Genomic DNA, 24,665 nt, shown 5'->3' on the forward strand with positions numbered 1-24,665 from the left:
TTTGTTTTGCGCAAACCAATAACATCTTCGCAATATAATTTTTGCATTAAAAGTAACACATATTTCGATCCAAATCAAATGAACGAATTCTGAAGTGTTTTTAAGATGATTTCCATAATGTCACGTTTATATTAAATTTGTGGCGTCACGTTTTGACGTAATTTTGTGACGTCATGTTATTACGTAGCTTTGTGATGTCATCTTTAAAAAACAATTTCTTGACTTTTCGCAAACAAAAAATCCTAGATAGGCGCTTGATGGTTACAGCCGCAAAATATAACATTGAATTATGACTTTTGCACATCACCTACAATTATTTAAATGGACTACAAATAAAGCAAATAGATCGCATAGGTTTTGGGCTAAATTTATTTTCAGGAATGCAAAAATCACATCAAACAAGATAAACGTATTGTTCATACGAAGATCTATCTTTTCCTTAAGCATTACAAAAAAAACATAACCGAAAGGGTAACAGGAAAAAACAACTAAAACTGCCAGAGAGTAAAAGTATATATTTTACAAATCGAGGGTATTCCCATCGTCCTCTCGAACTACAATGGGATTTGAAATGGACTGACGCAGATTGGCAGCTTCACTCGAACTGGTGTATCTCTTCCATTGGTCAGGTTCGATTCGCGACGATGTACTGCGAAATTCCGGCGCAACGCGGTTGACACTTTTCTTTCTCGACCCGCGGTTCCTGAAATATCAAGGTAATGTCATATTACAGATTCAGATTCAATTTATTTTTTGTGCATTTTTGCAAACATTGGAAAACAAAATAACATAAGGACCTTCGGTCAGAGTCGAGCTGCCTAGGCCTATATCATCGTACAGCAAGGTAAAGTCGACAAAATTTTATAACACCTGATACAAAATACGTCAGCCGCCAACAAATTTCTATTACGTGAGAAAACACATTTTTTTTCATTTTCTGAATGTTTTTGAGATAATATGCTTGCTGACTTTGAGATAGCGTTCAGTTTTTGTCTAATGTTTTCCCTTGGCACCAAATTGTTTCATGGCTAATAAAAACGACTAAAAGTGAAATTCATGTAATTAGTCATGCGGCTTTGTAGAACAAAAGCAAAAATATGTTTATCCCAAATATGTTTATGCCACTTTAAACATTTAACACTTTTAATTTATTTAATTTAAGTTTCAAAAAGATACACTTTCAAAATTAAACCAGACAATTTAAAAAATAAGATTTCAGGGAAAATTGGATGATAGCCACTAGTAAAGGATTCTTTGACGTAAAAAATTAACTTTGTAATACAATTAACGCTCAAAATGTTTTATAAGTGTTCTTGTAACTATTTTACCGAACCAGTCTATCGAGAGTCTCTAAAAACCATTTCAGTCGGTCGCAATCAAACATAAGTAGGCTACACCTGCTGCTATATACCGACCAATAGCGGTAAACACGCCGCCTCAGGCGCTTGAAGGGCGCCCAGTTGTGTCGCGCGTCAATGATCATACGGCGCCAGCGTAGCTGCAGCGCCCTCTTGAGGCTGGCCGGGCGTCGCGGGTCGGACCGGTCCACGTCCTGGAAGGCCGCCCAGAGCCACTCGCAGGCCAGCACGGCCAGGCTGACGACGGCGGCAATGAGAAGCATGTCGAATACCCCGGACAGTGCTTCGTAGGTGATTGACAGCTGACGGCCGTTTGTAACCTCCTCAACTGACTCTGCAGTATTAAGGGGAAAATTAGAGATTCGCAGCGAAAATGAGCGTTAAATCGATTTTATTCCGGCGAATACGGAACGGTTTAATGATTAAACCATAAATCGGTTAGATATAACGTATATTTATATATTCTGCGCCTTAAAGGCCAATACCGTGTTCACTGCTAAATAATTAATTTATTGCTATATGTTTAGTATAAAAATAATCTCACAGTGTCCAGGACTGTCGGTCTTTTTTGTTCCTCTTTTAGGTCGGTATTTTTTGTTCCTATTTGTTTTTTGTTTTCTATTTTTAACATGTTTTTTATTTAGTTTAAAGCTTGAGGTGTCGTTTGGTGAAATAAATCACGCCTTATATTGCTCACTGATTTGAGTTGAGAAACTATCTTGGGAGCAACAATGCAACTCAAAATTCCATGCACAATGCTTCCGGACCGGTGAACTTAAATTAAATAATCTATATATTGGCTAAATCTACGTTAAATACTTTAAGTCTGAAGAGCATTTCAAGTGAATCATACATTTTTTTACTTTTATATTACTCTGTTGATGTTAACGTATAGGCTATTGGCTCCGACAAAGCGAAGCCTCTTACTGTAATCTGTGTCGCACCGCTCACTGGCCCCAAAATATTTTTTGTAAAGTTGACGCAAAAAGCCGCTGTCTTCCAACTCCTTTAAAGCATCCACAAATTCACCTGCATGTGATTTTAACAATGTGTTAGCGGCAGGCGACCCTTTTCAAAAACCACCGTTTCCAAACGCATAAATGAATCCGCAGTGCGGACCCATCAAAATTGTTGTCCTATGACCTATCCTACAGTGTTGTAAAGACTCAAGTCAAATGAATTTTTGCAACACTGATATCTTATCATTTCTGTTGAAAAGACCAATAAATTTTAGAAATAAGATTCAATAAATGATCGAAACTTTTTTCTGTTAGTTTTTAATTATCTCTATAGAAAAAAAGTAAAATAGCGAACGCAAATTAATAAAAAATCCTTTTGAAAACGCGCAAGAAGTGTTTACACGAAAGCAAAGCTCAAAAAGGGCGTGTTTCTATATGAGTGTTGTAAACAATCATTCAAAATGACTTAGTTACCAGTCAACTTAGTTCATTAAATAACAGTTTAAAAAACTTACAAAAAAATTATTTATATACTAATTTATTTAATAAACTAATTTACGTCAAGTCATTTCCCTAAGTTTATGTTAAAGCCATTTGAAGCTCTATAGGTTAAGTTATATATAGATACAAACAAACTAGGTGAAGTCCAGCCAATTTAAACAGTAAGTTAAGTGCATTAATTAAGGTCACCGAAAAGTAAACAACTGGTTGCTATAAATCAATTTTAACAACGGGTGGTTAATAACAGGATTATGTTGAAATAAGTGCACTTTGTAGCTGTTTTGCAACGCAAGCTGTACAAACAGGATCGCACACTGAGCTATGTTGCTTTAAAACGAGCATTTATAGCTCTGCGGAATTGGCACGCAATTGAATTTTATATAGACTGGGGCAAAACAGACTAACCTGTGTATGGCGAACCCAATGGCAATGCGATACCGTAGGTGATCTGTCCAATACCGGCGTACACGGTTGTGAGACGGCATTCTGACTTTTGTGCTTCGTACCCAAGTATCCCTCCCTCCCATACGAAAGCCAGCTTCCCTTCTCTTACCATGTCAAGGGCGGCGGTCTGATTCGTCAGCAGCGAATTCGCTACAAATAGAAGATGTTTTAATAATTTTTAATATTCTCGTAGTTTTTTAAGTAAAAAATGATTTTTAAAACAAATCATAAGATGGGTGTAAAAATATGTTATTATTCTGATTTAGTAGAGGTTATTTAATTTAGGCTTGTTTTTATTCGGCTTATAAGCAAATGTTTCAAAGTATTGTGCCTTTACCAACAAATCGTCTAAAATATAGGCGACAGAAAATTTTACTGCAAAGTGTAAATATGGAACTAAATTGGAAAACCTGGATCTTTTAGAATAGCTTCCTGTATTTTCTCGGCTATGGTAGAGTTTGATGACATGATAGTGCTGCTCACTAAACTGCTGTCTACCGTGCCAATCTGCACAGCACTTTGGGAAAGCAGTTCGCGGATGTTGAGCAGGTGCGACGTTTCCCTATGAAGAAAAACATGTAGAGATTTTTCGTTTGACCAAACAATCGCAAAGGGTTGCAGAAGTGTTCACGTTGTAAAAGTCAGTAAAATTGGCCAAATATTAGACGGTGTTATTTTCAGCCTTCTTTAAACGTGTATAAGGTATATATACTGCTTATATGAAAGTTCTACGCCAATTAGGAAGTGACTATTGGTTAGTAAGTGACTGCAAGTAACAATATCGATGTATTTTTTCCTTTTTAATTTTAAATTTTAAAACATGCACGTATAGGTTAATTGTAATTATACTGGGTGACACATCACCATGAACTAACATAACAAATTGTTTTGAAGACCTTTTATCACTTTTACGTCCCTTAATTATAACGATACAGGTATTCCATGTTACAGAAAACCTAATTACATTAAAATGCCATTTTAACGCGGATATTTTTAAAACCCGAGCAAACCAAGTATAGTCTTGTGATGACGCGCAAGAACACCAAAAAGCAGAAGACGAAACAAGGCGCACTTACGACTTAATGGTGACGAAAGTGACCATATTGGCCGTGTAGGATGCCACGAGGATGACGCCGACCATGTACCAGACGGCGGCGGGAACCCGGGCCGACGGCGCCCGCGGAACGCTTTCGGGACTCTGCCACAACATGGCGGCAAAGGCAAAGTAGAGCGAATTGGCAAGCGACATCTGCCTCTTCGCTTTGTCTTTATCCTCCGAGTCTTCTTCGCTCTCGTCGTCATAACCTGTCGGGAGAAATTAGCGGTCTGTTGCTATACTTTCGATCAGTTGTTCTTCAGCGTTTTCAGCTTGCGCGCATTAGCAAAGCGATTTACTTTATATCGTCAAACAATAGTTTAATACAATTGTTACTTAAAAATCATCCTAGCTAACACGCCAAGGTTATCAGTATTTATTTATTAGCAAGTGATTCTCCAACTTTTCTTATCCGCCAATCATCCTTGCTAACACGCCAAGGTTATCAGTATTTATTTCTTAGCAAGTGATTCTCCAACTTTTCTTATCCGCGTATACGCTTTCGATTCATTTAAATGTATGGCGTACTCGTTTAAGAAATTAATTTGAAACAGAAAAAACGTGTTTTTTAAGTTTAAAAGAAATACCTTAGGAACATCTTTAATAAAAGTAGACTTTTGATAAATAAGTTTTCTGCCAATTCGCGCACAAATGTCTTTTTCCTCCTGGAAGAAATTAGCGATCTGTTGCTATACTTTCGATCATTCTCGAGCGTTTTCAGCTTGCGCGCTTAGCAAAGCGGTTTACTTTCTATCGTCGCATAATAGATTAATACAATTATTACTTGACAATCGACCTTGCTAACACGCCAAGGCCATCGCTGTTTATTTAATCCAGGTGATCTTCAACCTTTTTTATCCGCGTACGCTTTCGATTCATTTGTATGTATGGCGTACTATACAAAAATTAAAAAAAAACACAAAACACGTGTTTTCGGCTCAGTCGCGCTTGCCAATTTTTTCTACATAATTCTAATTTACATCATAAACACGGCAGTGAAAAAACTAAAATTTACTTCAGATTAATAGGCCTACAGCTGTGGCGAGGAAAGCCACAGAGCAATTCAAAAGCTCATTTGTTATAAAACAGACAGTGGACCTATTGATTCATTAGGGCGAGAAAATAGTATCAAAAGAAAACGTTGGTATACTGTGAAAATATGTAATAGTTTGATAAACGCATGTTCATTCCAATAACAGTGGTTTGTTGATGTCTTGCATCAAGTCATAAGTATGTCCAGCATAGTGATATATTAACCTAAAGGCTGCACATAGTAATATTTTTCTCGCTCGTCACAAAAGCGTCCAGGGGTACGAGACTACGAGTACCCCAGTTTAAGAACCCCAGGTTTAATCGATATAGCGTATACTATATTCAGCTGTCTCACATGCTTGCGTGCGTGACTAATGCCTATATTTGTTATACGAAAAGGTTGTTTGCCAAAATTACAAAACGCTAAGCGACACACTTGAAAATTTCGAACCATTGAATGCTAGACTTGTTTTACATTAATTTTGCTAAAATATTCGAATAATGTGTAATGACAAATACTGGTCTTCTAACTCTGTTTAAGCAACATCAGGCGTGGACAGCTTTGTTTGTTTTGTTTTTTCTGTTTTTACAATTGTTTTATAAACTTGCTGTTTTTAATCGTTTTTTCAAAGCGTTACTAAAATGCCAAATGTCAGAATACATCGCAAAATACATACAGCACAATAACATATTTAAGTTATCGACGTATGACCGTAAGGTAAATAAATAAAATTCCTAATAACCTTCAGTAATACTCATATTTGACTGTCCTGCAAAGGTTACTCGACTCGACCTCATGAAAGAAAATCCTGCTTCTGTTGCGTCACTATGCTCGCCTTCCTGTGACGTGTAAGAGAAACATGCGTTTTAACCTTCATAAACGATGTGCGAGACCAGAGCAAACGAGTGATGAGGTTATTTTTCACAGGCGGATGCAGTTAGCCAGCAGTGTCTAAAAACGTAGACTTCGAAACGTTTGAAAAAATACCTTACAGTGACGTAACCATTTAAGGCTTGAAAAACTGTATCCAATGTTTTTTTATGTTTTCAAAAGTTTCTTATAAAGTTCTCTATAACAACAGATAATAGGCAATATTTGGAGGGGTGGATCCAGGATTTTTGATGGAGGTCATAAAAATTTTCAGGGATGATATCACAAAGCCGCGTCGTACTTGGGTTACCTGAAAATTTATTTTGCGTTCACCAAAGCCAAACCTAAAAAAATGATTGAAAATATAAGGACCAACCTACTAACATTTACGCTAAGCACACAGTACTACTATAGAGATAGACCGATATTCCATATATTTACTATATAAAAATGTTATATATGCTAATTTTTCCTGAAATTTCAACATTTAAAAAAAAATTTTGTTCAGCAACACGCCAATTTATTATGCAAAAAAAGATTTCAACAAATATAGGTATAGACAAACTGAAATTTTATTTATATTTTTTGTTTTTTTTTAATAGAAATTTTTACTATATTCCAGGTATATAAAACATTGGTATCGCTATCGAGTTATCGGTAGGAAAAACGTTAAAAATCGGTATCTGCCTGAAAGTGATATCGGTCGATCTCTAACTACACTACTACAACAAAAAAGCAACTTGGCCCACCTCATGGCGGGCCCGAAACAGTGACGACAATCTCCTGATCGACGAAGGCACGGCCACGACAGATGAGCGACGTCGAACCAAGGAAGCAACGCTGCTGCGTCGCCGCTCATGTCGCGCTGAGGCCGCTTCTGCTTCCTCGCTTTGGAAGTACTGGCCGTGGGCTCCGAATGGGCTGAGCTTGGAAACGACGGTCAGGAAGAGGCCCATTCCGAAGGCGGTCGCCAGTATACTGGCCCACAAACAGCCGGCGAAAGGCCGGACGAAGGCGTAGCGGCCGTAGCCTACAGACAGGCGGGCGCCTGCCGCCTCGGCGTCCACTATGTACTTTACGCCGGTCTGCAAGAATTTATTGCATATATATATATATATGTATGGTCAATAAACAGTCAAAGGTAAGTTTTTTACGACTACGGAAACCACCCGAAAACATTCCATTTTTACGTTTTGATTTCATTGTTTATTTTGTCGCAGTAAAGACATTATTTAGTATCGGATCGGACGGTTACACTTTTTGCCAAAAACATCAGTTATCGGAATAAAATACAAACTATACTGTAACTTCTTTCATCTCAGTGCTTGTGTTCTGCTATTTCAATAAACTACTTCCGTTTTTTGGCAAATATTTACTGTTTATTGCGGGTAATGTGTTATGGGTGTCTGATGCCACGCAAGTGCTGTGCGTAATTTCCACCGAAGTTGGTGGTAGACATTACGGTGGAAAGCCATACCTAAACAAAAAAGGGTACGTAGCTGCCCTACCCAGGGGTGTTTCTGAGGGCCCGCCCTTTTTGGTGGAAATTTCCACCAAATCGATTTGCAATGATGGTTGAAGTTTCCACCAGAGATGATGGTAAACATTAGGGTGGAGAGTTCCACCCTGATTTAAAAAGGTGTTGCTATACTACCATAGGTTGTTTTCGGGGGCCCGCCCTGTTTGGTGGGAATTTCCACGGTTTAATTTTACAGTGTATATTAGACATCCCACGTTAGATATCTAACTACGTGTATTTTGGAGACAATATAAGTGTACTGGTAAACAACGTCTGCTGAAAAACAATTTGAAATCAAAAAAGGTTTGATAAAAAATAAAAAAAAGGTTTCATGGAAATACGGACAAAGCTTGTTTCCACTTTTTTCGTAGTTTGTTTGTTACACTATAGAGTGTAGATACAAAAGTATTATTATTAGGACCGCCTGCGACTTAGTTTATTTCTAATAAGGCCGTGGCTTATAGTTAAAGAACGTAACGTGTAGAAACGCACGTCTAACAAAACGCAACAGACAAGACAAGCATACAACACGCCAAAAACAGAACAACACACCTTCAAGTGGGCGCGCGCAAAGTGAAAAGCTTGGGTTCGCTGCGTTGAGGAGCTGCAAGCTGTCACCACCAGATCCGCCCTGCCTGCTATCAGCTCGCCAATCAGGCCGTTCCACACCTTGGTCACCGGGTCACGTGACCCGAACCCGTCAAACTCGGTCATTTCAAATTTGAAGCGAAGTCTTTCGCTGAGCGCTTTGACCAAATCGATCGCATAACCGGTGGGCTGCTTTTTATCAAACAATACAAACTAGGTTACAGGAAAATCATTTATGTTAAATGCCATTTTTGGGCAAAAAATAAATTCAGGTTATTTATTTTTTGATTGGTAAAATTCTAAGGACATTGAGTAAACATGGGATTGATCGAAAACGGAATAAAGTATCAAAAAAATTTTATGTTCACAATAACCCATGTTAACAAGTTAAATTAAATTCTAATAAATAAAAAAATTGATTGAGTCCAATTTAAGTGTAAGCCTTATGTAAAACTTATTTTTCCAAATGCTCGTATTCAGTGAAAATATTGACTTGGTTAACGTTCGGTGGCTGATTAAATGCAATAAGAGATCACAAAAGTTGTGGGCCTATTGCGAACAGATTGGGTATCAAAAATATAGTTGGAATTTACTTTTTGACACCGTTATATGACAAACTTAAGCAGAAATAAATTTATTAAGTTAGAACTTAATTTACCTCACTTCCATGGTCGATATAAAAGGGCGGCGATGAAATGGTTTTCACCCGCAAATGCGCGAATCTAAGGTCGACCAAGATATCTGGAATGGCATTTTGATCGGTCAGGTTTGTCCAGCGATTGCTCTCCAGTGGCGTTTGCTCTGCGCGTCCACTCAAGCCGGTCGATGCGTTAACACATGCAGCCCAAGTTCCTAAAAAAATGGTTTTCGGAACGATTTGACTAGCAACGTGTTCGTATGACTAAAAAAACAAGCTAAAAAATGCCCAAGGGATAAAGTGGTTTAACGAAAATGAAGGAAGTAGGCCTATAAAGAAAATCATTGAGTTATAACTACGAAACAAAAATACTAATAATTAACTCAATTTCGCTTACCAATCGTTTCAGTTCTATTTGGATTTAGGTTGATAACATCAAAGGAGTTGAAAGGAACACGGGCTTGATTTTTAATGGCATTGAAAAGATCTCCACGGAACTTCAAATCTACATATATATTTTTTAAGTTTCATAAACGTATAGTAATTTTCTTTGACTTAACTTGACTTAAGTCTTTTGAACTAATTGCTATAAAGTGTTATCATTAAACAATGTTTTATAAAATTGGATTATTAGTCTCACTTTTTGCACGTAAAAATATTACTATATTTCGCGTTTTCGTTATAATACTTTAATGTTTAATTTTCATGACAAGGACTTGACTTGGAATTGACTTGCTTTAATTGTGACTTTACTGGGACTTGACTTTCTGTCGGACTTAATTTATTTTAAAAATAACTTGACTTAGACTTAGGTTGTTCAAAAAATGACTTGACTGGAACTTGTCTGTATAAAACCATTTGTCTACAACACTGTTACTTTTTTTATACTATGTCTTTTGAGTTTATAATGCCCACAAAGTTGGGCGACTTGATGCAGTTAATTGGCGCCATTTGGCTTTACTTGCAACTTTACTCCTTTGAAGGAAAATAAATTAAACTTTTTAAAAGATTTTATATTATTACTATTAGGGTAGTCATCCTCGGATATAATAAAATTATGTTAACCATATGTAATACTATTTTCTTGTCTAATAAGCCTATTTCTTTATATCACACCGTTTTGAGCGTGCGGCTCCGTGTCGAATTTCCCGGAAGTTTTCAGCGTTTGAAGACCGCTGGTGAGCGCGTATATACTTTCAAGGTATTTGCGAGTCACAAGGTTGTCCAGTATATTTTCGTCATCACCTGCGATATAACCTGGGCTTAAAATACACGCTCCGAAATCTTGTGCACTTTTTATTTGATAAATTGGATTACAGTGATTTAGCGCAGCCAAGTGTTTTAAGTGTTCTTATATGTTTTAATCTGGTTTGAGGTAGGTTGTCTCACCACAAAACTTCTGTAACTCTCTAAGAAATGGGATTTGTTCGTGTTTCATCGCGAATCCAAACACTCCGCCAAGTAATTTATTTGACGTCTCGCTTGCTGTTGGATAGTTGAAATCCAAATTATTCTGAAACAGAAAACATATATATTACAAGATATGAACAGGATAAGGTCTTTTAAGGATTACATTTACGAATTGATTGAAATCTCCCCATACAATCCATGCCCAGGTAGGATATAACATGTTTTGTCTTGCCGCTTCCTTAAGTACACTAGATACAAATTCGTCTTGACAAAGCAGCAATATAACGCGTTGCCCCTTTTTCTGAAACTCCAATAACTCTGGCATGAGGTTCAACGAAGTACTGTGGTGCTGGGTAAAGGTTTCAGAAGCTCTTATCTGCAAAGAAAAGCGACAAAATTATTTAACACTTGGCTTTGTAGTCAATATCAGAATGTCATTGTTTCACAAGGTATAGTCCGGCTCCAAGCCAAAGATTTCCCTTACTTTTATTTTTCGTAAAATGTGGAGTAGGCCAAGAGTCCGAACGTCTACTCTACAGATATACTTTTGATAACATTGAAACGTGAACTCGTATAATGCAAACCTTTATTCCATGCAATTCCGCAGCAATCTTAACCATTTGCGACAAATAACTGCTGTAATAATCCCGTGAGCTCAAAATACCAATGTTAGACCAGCCGAGCGAGGTAATCAAGGAAAACATCACGGAAATCTATAAGGAATTATGTGGTTAGAAATTAAATAAAACGATACATTTAAACTGGAATTTCATATTACGCGATCACTGTAGTCATCCAGCATGCTGATCAGCCTTGGAAATCGAGCTTGGTTTCGCAACCATGGCCCGTTGGCTGTCGGCGAGATGTGAGGAACATTCAGTCCAATCGTATTGAGGTGTATTGGGGCAATATCTAGAGAGTTTTCAGGTCCAATAATTGCAACAATTCCACCACGTTTTTGAATCTCTTTTGCTTGAGCGTATTTTACTGCTCCCGCGGTATCGTTCATGCTTATTAATGTTATGTTTCCAAGGATCTTCCATGGTGAAATAAGTTCTTGCTCGTTTACAAACGTAACTGCGCATAATAGCGTTCGTTTAAGTCCTGGGTCATTTCTTGAATCATATAAAATGACCACTTTTTTATTTTCTGACGGAAACGGGCTAACCTCGCGAACCAGTAATGCCAAGATAACAGTAAAAAAACTGGGGAAACTTTGAGACAGCATAATTTTATTCTTCACTAGTTTTACAAGTTAATTAAAACTGTTTCTAGATTATTAGCGAACAATCATATATTGGGTTGCAAGATAAACGTTTTACGCTTGAATGCAAAGTAGCAAACCGGGAAATACCCTTCCTCGCGAACCACAATACAGTGTAAAAATAAACAAAATACGTCCTAGTTATTTCAAGTCCTGTTTTCAATGTCGTTTTTTAAACATTTAGTTGGAGTTGGTCGTTTGGGAAGAAACCTACGCTCACAAGTAAGTTAAGGCTTAAAAATCTCTCCACTTTATATGTGTATAAACTTTGTATTCTATGTGGTGCACCTTATTCCTATATCAGGCATATTTTTTCATTCCTCTCGTTTTTTTACAGCCTCAAAGACAATTTTCTGGACTTGGAAAGCTAAATCATGTGGCCATAGCCGTACCAGATATGGGTAAGCACTAAGCACTGTCAAACTAGATATAGGTAGTTCAAAATAACTTAATATTATATGTTTTAGAAAAAGCAAGTAACCTATACAAAAATCTGGGAGCTAAAGTTAGTGATGTGGTGGGTCTCCCAGAACACGGAGTGTCCACAGTGTTTGTTCAACTAGGAGAAACAAAAATTGAGGTAAATGGAGAACGAAAAGGAATTAATTTGAAATAAACATAAAATTTATAAGACTTGAGCCTATAGTCTTCAAACTGGGAGTCTTTTTGCCAAGATCTTGACCAAAACATTTCGCTGATGAATTTTGTAAGCAAAGGCTTAAAATACACTTGGGTGTTCTAACACAATATGATTTAAACTCAAACAAAGATTACATTTTGACCAATTTTAATATTTTCTTGGCATGCTGTAATAATTACTGTCTAAATTAGGGTTTCTTAAACTTTTTACCTTATTTGAAGTTATACACTAAGATTTCAGGAGTCTTTATGGACCACCAAAAAGTAAGTCTAATACCCCTGATCACAATAGTGTCATTTACCTGTAGTACAGGATGTCATAAAAACATTCTGTACCTAATTAAGTTCCTACTTTGAGCATACTAAAAATGCCCAAATGTTAATCTATTGCTATGTGTTTTAACAAGATATATATTTCTGTATATGGGTAGAAGTGTCAAAAATGTGATAAATTCTTTAAACATGTAGTTTTATTTACATTGTTCTTGCTTTTAAAGTTGTCCTCCTTTGGGGTGAAAATGCCGTAGACCCCATTAAGTCATCTACTGCAATTCATTTACTTTTGCTGGCTATATTTAAATCACTGTAATACTCGTTTGTTAGAACAAGACTTTTTTTATTAGATCTTCATAATATAAAACAAAATATTTTATTTGCCAAAATATACATTTCAAAAGAATATATGATAATGTTAACACTTTTATGATAAATACAGATGTATATATATAACAAGAATAGGATTGACTATTTTCCATACTAAAAGTAACATTGAGGAGTACAGTGCTATAAACAACAAAGAAAATGGCAATAGGTATTATCATAAAACAGAAAAACGACAATATTTAAAGTAAGAAGGTTTATGCATGATTTAACAGAGTTCCACTTTGTCCGATTGTTGCTATGTTAATTGTGCCATCAGCCTTGCCACAAATGACAGTGGATGCATTTAATGTGGAAATGCAAGATAAATTGCCACTGTCTAGCTGTAAACTACTGATAGAGGTTGGTTTGGATTTTTGCCACAATCGTACAGTTCCATCACTCGAACTAGAAAGGAAGCTGTCTGACGACTTGCTTACAAAACAGCAACTGATAACACTTGCACTGTGGCCTCTGAAATAAATTAACAAATGGACATAAATATAGCTACTATTAATAAACAGTCAATACTATAATTAAGCTGTGTTTATTTTATTCATTCATGGTAGACTTCTTCATAAATTACTAATTAAAAAAAACTTTTACACAGGTTTTAAATAATGAAGTCTGATTGGAACATTTTATGGAATATTTGTTTGATATAGTTTATTCCACACCTAAGTTCTTGCACCATTTGGTGAGATCTGATATCCCACAAGTTCAGTTGTGACCCTTGTCCACCAAATCCATTATTTCCAGTTAAACACAGGTTGCCACTTATATCACAGCAAGTTTGAATTTGGGACTGGACAGGAAAAGTGTGCACTGGCTGCAACAGAAAGTTGCTGTTATTAACTGTATGTGAAGCAGCTCAAGATTGTACCATTTTACACCTAAAATTGGACAATCATGTCCTAAAAAGCTACCTGATTCTATATAGTTATCCTCTAAAACTGATAAAGTTCCACCACTGAAAAAATATACATTGTTAACGCATTAATAAAAAGTACCTCTAAAATTCTTGTGTCCCACAACTTGACAATTTTGTCTTCTGAAGTTTGAACAACTAGATTTTCATCGTTCATCCACTTAAGGTCAGTTACCAAATTTCTAAAATGTATATATAAATGGATGCAAGTACAAACTACTTATGATTTTTAAATTTTGAAAAATTACCTGCTTATTGTATTTTCCATTAGACATTGCTGTGTTTCAATGTCCCAAATTTTTACAGAGTTGTCACGTGAACCAGAAAATAAGTTTGTACCATTTGAATTTAGATCAATTGCTGAAACTACCAGGGTATGCTCACTCAGTTTTCCTACATAGAAGAGTTTTTGTAGAAATTAACATTTGTTATATATAAAGGTTTCAGTGATTTTATTATTATTGTTAGGATATTTTGTTTAAATTCACCTAAACATATATCTGGACAATCAACATTCCACAATCCGATTGATAGGTCCCTGGATGCAGTCGCTATTAAATTTTTCCTTTTTCTCACTTTTGATACAGCATGCGAATGAGCTTTCCATTTGTGGAGAATTGAACCACTTGACAAATCCTAAAGTTTAATGCAACAAGGTGCATAATTTTGTAGAGCATCATATCATTGATATGACTAAAATGTTTACGCAAATGACAATCTTAAGCTTTTTATATACTGACTGTTTCTAATTATATCGTTATTAGGTATTGTTGGATCTCCGGCGAAAATTAAAACATCACACATTTATAATTAAGAAGAGCGGCTTAGTCCTGTATAACAATATACATTATGGAAATTAGTCTGAAAGTGAATATATTTGAAGCACAACCAAACAAGCATGTTTTAGAAACATAAATGCAGGACAACTTTTTTATACTATTGCTTCACTGTATTATGTTGGCCATACAGAGGCACTTTGGAACCTATGGCATGCACATAAACGAATTTTATGCACCCAATTTAACTACATCATGTTTAACAAAGTGTGTCATTTTTAACCAAATTGGCCTCCAGACTGTACTGACCTGAATTGTCACAGTTTTATCTCTGCTAGCTGATATAATGACAGTAGGTGAGACAATGTCAATACTGGTGACGGTATCTTCGTGACTGTTTTCGTTTGTGCGATATTGTAGCCGCTTTAGACTTCCTCCCGGTTTATATTTAGCTTCATGATGTTGCGAGGAAGACGACCATCTTTTACGCCGTCTGGTCATTTTGCTTTCCTTTGTTTCATTGTCGGCTTCGCTGTATCTTCGATGCTTACTTGCCCATTTTCCCATTTACATCGGATATGTTGGTCGCGTATGTTGTACGAGCGTAATGCAATCAGTCCTAACCCTTTTTAATCGGCTTAGCGTAGGTTAGCGTTCTTTGAAATCTATAGGCAACGAAAACCTGGTCATTCCCCATTAGCACGATGTGTTTGATTTCTATGCCAGCTGAAATTTTGCAAAAATAGTTAGTTAGAACCGTATTAATTTTATTGAAATCTGACAAAGTAAAAACTTTCTGTTTGGTTTTATGCAGTTACTTCATCCACTCGGTGAGAAAAGTCCTATTGCTGGATTTTTGTCGAAGAACAAGGACGGCGGGTTACATCACATTTGTGTTGAAGTGGAAAACATTACGGAAGCCGTGGCATCTTTGCGTAAGAACAAAATCAGAACGCTCACCGATGAACCAAAAATAGGAGCTCATGGAAAGCCTGTTATATTCTGTCACCCAAAAGACTGTGGCGGAGTGCTATTAGAACTCGAAGAAGAGTAGAATGTTTTTTAGTGTGCCAATTTTTACCGTTCATAACGCTGTATTTGTCTCAAATTATGCATAAAAACAGATTTTGTAAGAGGATTAGAGATATCCTATAAGACATTTTATTGCCATTGCGATACTTTAATATCACGACCAAATGACGTCATCGTGATGCTCAAACATGCAAAACAGTTTAACTCAGTGGTTTTCAACCAGGGGGTTGCGGAGACGACAAGTAAATACCAAACACTAAAACGAGAATGCCATCTTAACTGTAATGATATTTTTGAATGTTGTTGACAGTGAATGTTCAAACAGTGAGCAGCCAGGAAGCAAGTTGCGAGATAAGTTCCCGGTATCAACATAGGTAGGCTACGCCCTACGGTAGCTAGCCAGAGGATATTTCAAAAGCGACTCTTAAGAGCAAGGTAACAGACATAAGACATCAAAAAAATAAAACTTAAATAAAAAAAACCTTTATTGCTAACATTTTGATAGTTAATTTCATACAGAATCAAGTTTACCGAAGGGGTTATGAATACAGTTCATTATAAGTCAGTGAATTACCGTAGCGAAAAAATGGCTTCAAGCCCGTAAAGGCGTAAAACGTTAGCGAGCATTCTGTAAAATGACCCTCTTGTTTAGCAACTTTTGACTCTTTGGAAAGGGTTGTTACTTACATTTGGTTGTTGAAATGGGTCGCGGTATGAAAATCAGTGGAACTGACGAAATTTTTCTATGTTAGTAGGTCATAATTTGCTTTTGCGTTAAGAAATGGGGTTTCTCAACTTGCTCACATTTCTATTTTTCGATAATTTACCTTTCAAAGTAGAAATCACCGCCGCGTTTTATACGGCATCGGTTGCAATTCTATACTATCGATCGTTGCTACAATACAGGGTTTCTCAACCATGGCCCTCGGCCCCCCTGGGGGGCCACGGAGCTGTCATTGGGGGGCCACGAGCATAAGTCTGTAACAATGTCGTGGTATTGCAAAACCCGTGTTACTATTTTGAATTTTTTTAGTTAAACTCAAACTTCTAGTGTTACATCTTCTTTGACCTATTGTAACGTATTTTTGCTTACACGTTACTACTTGCTATTTGTAAAAAGTTTTGCAACACTCGACGTCAAGCTTGCAATTCTTTATCTGCTCGCCTAATTGCCAATCATTGTTACGTCACATAAAACCGACATTTGTGTTTTTCCTGTTTACTCAGTTTTTTTTGGAACGTTTCATTTTATCGGTTTGTAAACCGCAAGTTGGAATAAAAGTAAAACTAATCAAGCAGTTGAAAATTTTTTTTCACAAAATAATTGTTGTTCCATTGATTCAATTTTGTGGTAAAATTAATTGTTAACACTAGAATTACCGTTGCGGTCATTTTGACCGTTTTTGATTTTCCATCGTTTATATCTCCGCTTAGGTAACTGTTAGAATATTGAACAGTTAGCCACATGTTAGTTCATAATTTTGACTCAACATTTCTTATCCAAATTCGATGGTTGACGGAAGCAGAAAGCGAAAGTAATTCCCAACTAATGTGGACTGTCGACAAAATAAAATGCAAAAATGTGTTGTGGATGCTGTAGATTAGATTCCGGATAGTGTATAACTTGAATGTGGAGATTACGCTAAGCGCTGCTAATTTTTTGGGTCTTACCCTTGTATAGCTATTTGTGGTCCCTGTGACAAGCAGCATAATAAAAATGCCTGTTTGATATTTTTAACCCAATTAAAAACTTATTGTTTTACTATCAATTTCAATATTCATGTTAGTTGTAAAGAAAACATACAAAAACAAATTCTCCTTATGCAGCTAAAAAGCAGGTTGAAAGCCAACAACGCATCAATTCGTAGATATGGCTTCTAAAGTATATTTCAGAACATGATATTATAATGTAGCCTACAGCGTATTAATCTAACACGTCGCTCAATAGTAAAGGGAACTTATAGAATAAAATAAATTAAATTATTGTGACTTTTTTTTCTTTATTATACAAACGGTCATTTTGACCGCTCGCAAAATACGTTTTTACACAAAGCTTAAACAAGGTTTTGTGTTATCAAATGTTAGACGAGACGGCCATAATTGTGCGAAGTCTCTGCACTGCTCGGTTGTGATGTCAAATACGTCATTACTACCCTCAGAACTAAAAAAAGCAACCCCGAAGAAAGAATGACGATACCAATGTTATTTCTGCCAAAGAATGCGATTCGACCAGGAAGCGACGTTACCTTATTTTGGATTTTAAGTGTATTTTTTTCATTAGCTTTCGTTCAATCGAAGTGTTTTTATTAACGTGGTAAAATAAAATAAGTGAAAACACCTAATCGAGGGTGCAACGAGGCATAAAAGGTTGAGAACCACTGCTCTAATACTTTATTAGCCGTGAAATACGCCAGCTATCAACCTTTAACGAATTTTACTTCAAAACTATTTTATCACCAGTTCCGACTGAATCCTTGTACGCTTGTATGAATAGTTGTAACAAATTATTAAAAATGTTGGGAGCCGCAGTTAGAGACTTTGCATACCTAATTCAACTTTCTACAGTAGCCAAAAACAAACAGATAATTATTGCAACAAATAAAACGCTTATAAAATTTTGGTTTAATAAAAATAACATACAACATAAATGCAGTTCAAGCACTATGTACATTGTACAAACACATGATTTTACGACGACGCACTGGGAAACCAATTCTTTTGGATTTTTCATATATTTAACAGTTGTCTTGGCAAGGAGTGATCAGCCTCTGTTGTCCAGATGGACGTCAATTTTGCGTCCATCGATTTCGAAACCGTTAAAGTATCGCACAGCAGCTTCAGCCTGCTCGGGCATTTCGAAGCGAACGTTCCCGAATCCACGCGACTTACCGTTGTCCATTTTGATATCGGCGAACATAACGTTGCCTGCAAACAAATATAAAACGTCACCTAAAAGTTCGACTTTGGCCGCAATGCGATAGAGTGCTTCAGTTAGTGACTTACCGCATCTCGCAAATTTGTCCCGTAGTTTTTGCCACGTTAGGCTGTATGGCAGGTTTCGTACGAACACTGTAGTTCCGGGTAAACGGTTGCCGCCTCGATGATAGTTATCTGAAAAAACGAAACAAATTAGTACTAAACAAACAACACAACACGCTTTAAAAAGCAAGTTACCATTTTTCATTGGGGGTGGCATTGGGGTATTGTTTTGCTGGCTGATGTTGTATCCGCCACGTTCTGTCGCTGCAAGGGAACGATCTATGTCCCTTATGCGGTTGTCAACTCTGGCGATATCCCTTAAACAACAACACCAAGTTAGTTCAGTGAAGTGAAAAGTAATAACACCGCAAACAGCAGAAAAGGCACGTACATTTCAATGCGTTCTCGATCAGACAAGCTGTTTACTCCTCGAGCGGCAGCAAGTAGTCGGAGTCGGTGTTGGTCAAGAAGACGCTGGTCTAGACTGTCCCTGCTGGAGCCAAGGCCAACCGAGGAGGCAAAATCGCCAATTCCCAGACCTGAAATACCAGCAAGACCCAAACCGGAACCTTAACAAATAACGCGACAGGATTAGATTCGAAAGGCATTGCTAAATTGGCTTTTACAAAATTACATTTTGTTTTGTGTGTCAGTTGGCCGTTCAATTTCCGCAAGTGCAGTACATTTTTGTACGCAACTCAGACGAACGAGACTTATATCATCAGTAACACAAATCTAGCTAGGTTACAGTTTCAAATGATCCGACAAAATTTTACCTGGTATTGAACCAGCTTGAAGAGTTTCACTTAAACGGCTGGCCTGTTGATTCAAGGCAGACAAGCCCATTGTTAATGGGTTTGAGCTCCCGTTTTTGTGCACATCCCTCAGACCACCAAAATCCGCACCATTACCAAGACTGCTCAATGCTGACAAGCCTAAACAAAAAAAAAGTTTACCAACGAAACCTTGATGGGGGATTTGATAATAAACCTAATTTACCAAGTAGGCCACTGGCAGACATGTTGCTGGGAGGTCCTCTGTTCAATGGTGCATCTCCAAGTCCTGAAATAAATTTGGTGAACATTAATTGTAGGGATGTCTGATACAGTTATGGAAAGCGAAATATTAACATATGTAGTTTAAATTGGTGCCTAATCAGCTGGCCGTCATTTTCCTCTTTTGCATTACGCATCAGACGAACGAGACTTATATCATCACTTATAGCACAGTCGTTACAAACTTTTGTAAAACACATATAAAACTTTTAATTAAAAGTAGCTACCTCCGTGATCTCTTCTCATTGCAAGAGAAGGCCCAATGCCACTTAAACCACTTGGTAGCTCAGGTCCATTCCCTTCGTGCAAATTATCTTTGTCCATCTTTACATTCATAATTCTGTTAAACAGCCTCTGCTGGTTTAACATTGCTGTGTTCAGAAAACTGGTCAAGAAAAATTGTGATATAAAAATTATCATTGTTATTTGGTTCTAAAATCTTGTGCAATTTTCAGTTGGCCGTTCAATTTCTGCATTGGCATTAAACTTTGTGAAAGCACTCAGACGAACGAGACTTGTATCATCATCTCCAGCACAATTATGATCCCTAACACTGCTTAGTAATTTATAACATATAAAGAGTAAAGGATACATATTGCTTGCTGGGCTTCTATCGAATCGTTGTACGTAACTGTAGCCATTCCCCTGCTTTTGTTGTCTTTGTCCAGCATCAAATCAACTTTAATAACTTGACCAGCAAGTGAAAAAACCTCTTTTAATTTTGAATAGGTAACGTTGTAGTCAAGCTGTAATTAATTGGGCATTGTCAGGTTGGTTATCTATAAACTAAAATTCTAAAATTGCAGCTTACATTGGCAACAAACACAGTTTTTCCCAGAGGGCCACGGTTCATCATTTGATTCATCGGTCTTTCATTTGCTGGATTTGACAAGGCCATTGGTCTGCCAGCCCCCATCGGTGGTGGCATTGGAGGTAAAGGTCCATGTCTGCCAGGCATGGGTGGAGGCAACCCAGGCATTGGTCCAGGGCCAGGACCCATTCTCCGTGGTCCCCCATCCCGCATTAACATTTTCTTCACCAACTCTCCATCATAATCCTAGAATAAATTTGGTTGTTTATAATCAACTAGTTTTGTGGCGAGCTTTGCCTAAATTTACATATGTTAGTGTTTTCAGCTGGCCGTCGTTTTCATCTTTTGCACTATGCATCAGACGAACGAGACTTATATCATCATTTTTTATGGGAGCTTAAAAAAAAAATCATGTATGGTTGAAGCCACATATATTTTTGTAAAATACTATTAAATTTTTTTTTTTTAATATTTTAGCAGCTTTTAGTGTTTACCAAATGTTTAGGATGAGATGCTGTATTTTTAAAAGCCCTTGTTTAACCTTTAAAATAAAAAAATATAATTTTAGTAGTTAACTTACTGCTTTTACAACTAGTTTCCTGTTAGCAATTTCAAAGCGGTTCATCTTTTCAATGGCCTGCTCACAAGTTGCTTTGTCCTTGAATTCAACCACCCTAATTAAAAGATAAAGATGAAGATAATAATAAGCTAAATCTATTGTCATGCCTAACAAATAAATTACACAAATACCCAATTTTATTTCAAGACAAATCAAATCATTTTGGTCATTAAACAAGACATTGTCAATCCCAAAACACATGTGTTGGCAGACAGACCTGACAAGCTACTTTCACAACAATATTTGACATTCAAACATTTCAACTAGATGAATCAAAGAAACCGGCTTAGCAAAGGTTGTCACCTAACCGAGGATGAAAAAACCATACAAACACTTACCCATAACCCTACAAATTGGAAGAGCAGGAACAATGAAAGACATTCCATCAGCAACATGTCAACAAAAGGAACATCAGTTGATAGAGAACATATCGGTTTCACAAAAACAACAAGGCCAAAATTAACTAGTTCTTGGGAGTTATTCAATGAAATATTACACTATATAGCCATATTCTTTAACCAGTGATACTGAGGAGAAACGATTCAACAACTTTTTAAATTAGGAGAGTTTCACCCAAGAAAATCATGTTAATAATTTGGGATTTACATTCAACATTGACAACTTTTTTTAGGGTTTTTACAGATCAACATAAAATTTATCAAAAAAAATTAAACTGTACTAGCCAAAAGTTTACAAATTCCATTTAGTTGTTTTTGAGTGAACACAAAACAATGCTGGACCAACAATGTCAGAACCTCCTTTTAACTTACCCGAGATTTACCCTGGTCATCTTTAAACAACTCCACATACGTAACTTCACCCACTGCATGGAAAAGGAAGAAAACATTAAACAATTGTTTGTAAAATTAAACATAATAACTTCAATCCAAAGAATCCACTAAAAAAATACTGACATACATTGATTAGGAAGACCTAAAGCCTGACAATGAATTGAATGAAAGAACAGGGATGTGCCCACTGAGTTGCCTTTTAATAAAATTATATAATATTTATCCAATCTTTTTTCAATCAGAATAGTAAAAACAAGAGGCAGATCCAAAACAACATTTATTTCATAAGCACCAACAAAGTCTCAAATTGATAGCAACAACCGATGAACTTTTTAGACAGCAATGTTGTGACATGCTTGTAAACCACCACACTTGTCACTTAAATAAGAGTTAAATAAGGACTTTGGATAGTGGACATAGTTTCACAAAACAATTCCAAAAAAAACTTCCAGGCACAAAATAAATGTCTACCACCTATAAATCCCTAAATCTGGCAAATTTTATTAAATAGGCACATCCCTGAAAACACTAAAACTAATTTCAACAGGTTAGTAATAATTATAATTATTAGTTCTTTATTTCTGTTACTCCCAACTCTTGCCAAGCAATATAAGCACTTAAACCAGGGTTGGGGTGGGAATCAGAACTAGCACAGTTTTTATTATTTTCGTTGAGCCGGAGCAAAAGCAACATTTTGAATTTGTAAATCTTACATATTAAATTTTTATTGTAGTCTAGCTCAAAGAGAGTTGGGTACAAACAAAAAACTATTATCTTTTAGCATGTTAACAATTTTTTGTATAATTTTTGATACAAATTTTTATGTATGTCATATGACTTGTGGCCCAAAAATAATTAGAACACTAAAAACCTCCTCTTGCAATCCTTTTAAATAAGTGTTTTGTGGCCCTGAAGCCCCAACTGCATACATAATTTAAAAATGCCAAAATTTTATAACAAAATTATGCAATTTATGCTATAAAACTGTTATTTTCCAATGTATCACAGCAATACTTTACACCAAATGTGACACTAAAGATCTTTGGTTGGCAAGCACTTGAATACAATCTGGCCTAGAGCCTCAAGGCATCATTGGTTAGGTGTGCGAAGGCTGCGAAGCCTATGCCTTTTAACAGTGGCTCCCCAGCCCCAATTCTTGTTTCTCTCAAAAAACAGGTTAAACACCATATAATGTAAAACATTGAAGCTGTTTTTTAACACCATTTTAACAACATCACCAAAGGATCTACCCAAGTGAAATCAGTTACTGTGTGGAGCCATTACTTTCAATAATATAAAACCACAAAATAGCATCATAATAAAATAAATTTAAGTAGCAGTGTTTGCAAAAGGTCTTTACTCATATCTGTAAAAAAGTGGTAGGATTCTAGACCAGCGCCAAATTTACAGTAAAACAAAAGCATCAGACAAATCTTGGGCATTTTTTCACTATTGTACGTGAAAAGTTATGCAAAAAAAAATAATAATAATACCGCATACCACAACGCATATTGTTTGGGTTAGGGTGGGTCAAGTAATATTATGTTTATTATTAATAATAACTTGACCCACCCTCAACCAAACGCTAACCCGCACCCTAACCCAAACAATATGTGTTGTGGTATGCGGCATTTGAAGAAAATTATTTTTTTTATTAATTTTTACGTACAATAGTGAAAGAGCGCCAAATCTTGTGCTATAAGGTGAAATATTTATCTGATACAACTACGAACAAACAAATTCTGAAGGACGAAATTGATCACAATTTAAAACACGAATAAGAAATAAACAAAATACCTTCTCGCCGAAATGTGTCTTTTAGGTTTTGCCATTTTTCCTCATAGGGTATGTTATTTACGAATACCCTCCAAAAAGGTGGCGCCCGGCCCCCTGGACGAAATCCACGACCCCCGCCATCTCGGTTATACGGGGCCGGTCGATCACGTTTAAAACTAGACCTCTCAACACGGTCACTGTCCCGTCTGCAAACCGTAATTAAAAAAAATGAGGTTTGCACAATACTTGTTTATCGTTTAACAATAAAGTTTGCCCAAACATACCCAGGTTTTTGCTCTACTTTGACTTTCGGCTTCGTTTCCATTTCGATTACAGGGGATACAACTACACCCATCGAGTAAGATCAGCAAAGACCGGCTTCACGCTTCCTTCCTCGAGTAGTTCTAATCTCGGAGCAGACCGGCTGACGTTATGACGTCACAATCGAATTAACCAATGGGCGTTACAGATATTTCGCTTTCAAACCAAACATATTACCACAACAAGGGGTGCGCAACGTTACAAAATCTCCAACCAAAATATAGCAAATAAGTTGTTGTGAATTAACACTTAGTTTTTTTTGAGTTTTTTGAACAACAGTTTTATAAGGATTGTTTCGCTAACTTTAACCACTCTATCGAGATTCCCTCCTTGCAAGACTGCAGGTACTCATCACAGTTGAAGGGTGGATTCGGGATTATTGGTTGAATGTAGAACGTAAAATATTCAAGGTACGACCTAACAAAAGTAAGTCAAAACTTCACGTCACAAGCCGGACCAAAAAGGTAAAAACATGGCGTTTTTTATAATCAAAATACGAAAAACACCCATGTGCAGCGTGAAAAAACGCCTTTGTATAGTTTGATCTGGCCATACTTTCATTTCAGAAGGCGCGATGAGACGCACGGCGACCTTGAGCTAAACCGATTTGAACGAAATGA

General features: G+C 36.6%; 4 protein-coding genes across 5 annotated transcripts; 1 reads left to right on the forward strand and 3 right to left on the reverse strand.

Annotated features, from left to right (window-relative positions):
• Positions 1–519: 519 nt before the first annotated feature.
• Positions 520–11,424, reverse strand: LOC146147129 (glutamate receptor ionotropic, kainate 2-like). The gene is made up of 15 exons (XM_083387924.1): positions 11,194–11,424; positions 10,609–10,791; positions 10,395–10,518; positions 10,122–10,250; positions 9,403–9,510; positions 9,027–9,220; positions 8,333–8,581; positions 7,011–7,346; positions 6,134–6,230; positions 4,339–4,567; positions 3,673–3,824; positions 3,224–3,412; positions 2,286–2,387; positions 1,416–1,692; positions 520–703 (listed from the first exon to the last, which is right to left on the reverse strand). The coding sequence occupies exons 1-15, from the start codon at positions 11,422–11,424 to the stop codon at positions 520–522; spliced, it is 2,784 nt and encodes a 927-aa protein (XP_083244050.1).
• Positions 11,425–11,787: 363 nt separating this feature from the next.
• On the forward strand, positions 11,788–15,935 carry LOC146147130 (methylmalonyl-CoA epimerase, mitochondrial-like). The gene is made up of 4 exons (XM_083387549.1): positions 11,788–11,901; positions 12,017–12,080; positions 12,147–12,259; positions 15,476–15,935. The coding sequence occupies exons 1-4, from the start codon at positions 11,842–11,844 to the stop codon at positions 15,713–15,715; spliced, it is 477 nt and encodes a 158-aa protein (XP_083243675.1). The 5' UTR covers positions 11,788–11,841; the 3' UTR covers positions 15,716–15,935.
• On the reverse strand, positions 12,944–15,283 carry LOC146147131 (WD repeat-containing protein 31-like). The gene is made up of 6 exons (XM_083387773.1): positions 14,971–15,283; positions 14,374–14,521; positions 14,134–14,278; positions 13,968–14,067; positions 13,635–13,786; positions 12,944–13,431 (listed from the first exon to the last, which is right to left on the reverse strand). Exons 1-6 carry the CDS (start codon positions 15,226–15,228, stop codon positions 13,176–13,178), a joined length of 1,059 nt encoding a protein of 352 aa, XP_083243899.1. The 5' UTR covers positions 15,229–15,283; the 3' UTR covers positions 12,944–13,175.
• A 2,360-nt stretch (positions 15,936–18,295) lies between the features above and the next one.
• On the reverse strand, positions 18,296–24,121 carry LOC146147132 (myelin expression factor 2-like). Of its 2 annotated transcripts, XM_083386722.1 has the most exons (14): positions 24,009–24,121; positions 23,746–23,930; positions 21,928–21,980; positions 21,496–21,503; positions 21,119–21,212; positions 20,539–20,784; positions 20,320–20,473; positions 19,955–20,098; positions 19,672–19,734; positions 19,449–19,607; positions 19,064–19,241; positions 18,868–18,989; positions 18,697–18,804; positions 18,296–18,618 (listed from the first exon to the last, which is right to left on the reverse strand). In XM_083386722.1, exons 1-14 carry the CDS (start codon positions 24,077–24,079, stop codon positions 18,455–18,457), a joined length of 1,749 nt encoding a protein of 582 aa, XP_083242848.1. In that variant the 5' UTR covers positions 24,080–24,121; the 3' UTR covers positions 18,296–18,454. The 2 variants fall into 2 exon arrangements, with proteins under 2 accessions (XP_083242848.1, XP_083242849.1); XM_083386723.1 differs by lacking the exons at positions 21,496–21,503; positions 21,928–21,980.
• Between the last annotated feature and the right edge of the window lie 544 nt (positions 24,122–24,665).

This window comes from Ascidiella aspersa, chromosome 4 (assembly GCF_963924565.1).
Source record: "Ascidiella aspersa chromosome 4, kaAscAspe10.2, whole genome shotgun sequence".
Taxonomy (NCBI): domain Eukaryota; kingdom Metazoa; phylum Chordata; class Ascidiacea; order Phlebobranchia; family Ascidiidae; genus Ascidiella; species Ascidiella aspersa.

Excerpts from the sequence above, each read along its gene's own strand:
- LOC146147131 (XM_083387773.1), bottom strand. The coding sequence starts at position 15,228 with ATGGGAAAATGGGCAAGTAAGCATCGAAGATACAGCGAAGCCGACAAT. Across the intron at positions 14,522-14,970 it reads ATAAAACTGTGACAATTCAG|GATTTGTCAAGTGGTTCAAT; the intron begins GTCAGTACAGTC and ends ATTAAACTTTAG. Across the intron at positions 14,068-14,133 it reads ATGGAAAATACAATAAGCAG|AAATTTGGTAACTGACCTTA; the intron begins GTAATTTTTCAA and ends TATACATTTTAG.
- LOC146147132 (XM_083386722.1), bottom strand. The coding sequence starts at position 24,079 with ATGGGTGTAGTTGTATCCCCTGTAATCGAAATGGAAACGAAGCCGAAA. Across the intron at positions 21,981-23,745 it reads AGACACATTTCGGCGAGAAG|TGGGTGAAGTTACGTATGTG; the intron begins GTATTTTGTTTA and ends TTTTCCATGCAG. Across the intron at positions 18,619-18,696 it reads GGACAAATTTGCGAGATGCG|GCAACGTTATGTTCGCCGAT; the intron begins GTAAGTCACTAA and ends ATTTGTTTGCAG.
- LOC146147129 (XM_083387924.1), bottom strand. The coding sequence starts at position 11,424 with ATGAACGATACCGCGGGAGCAGTAAAATACGCTCAAGCAAAAGAGATT. Across the intron at positions 10,519-10,608 it reads ATCCTACCTGGGCATGGATT|AATAATTTGGATTTCAACTA; the intron begins GTATGGGGAGAT and ends TTTCTGTTTCAG. Across the intron at positions 3,825-4,338 it reads ACTTTCGTCACCATTAAGTC|GGAAACGTCGCACCTGCTCA; the intron begins GTAAGTGCGCCT and ends TTTTCTTCATAG.
- LOC146147130 (XM_083387549.1), top strand. The coding sequence starts at position 11,842 with ATGTCGTTTTTTAAACATTTAGTTGGAGTTGGTCGTTTGGGAAGAAAC. Across the intron at positions 12,081-12,146 it reads CATAGCCGTACCAGATATGG|AAAAAGCAAGTAACCTATAC; the intron begins GTAAGCACTAAG and ends TATATGTTTTAG. Across the intron at positions 12,260-15,475 it reads TAGGAGAAACAAAAATTGAG|TTACTTCATCCACTCGGTGA; the intron begins GTAAATGGAGAA and ends GGTTTTATGCAG.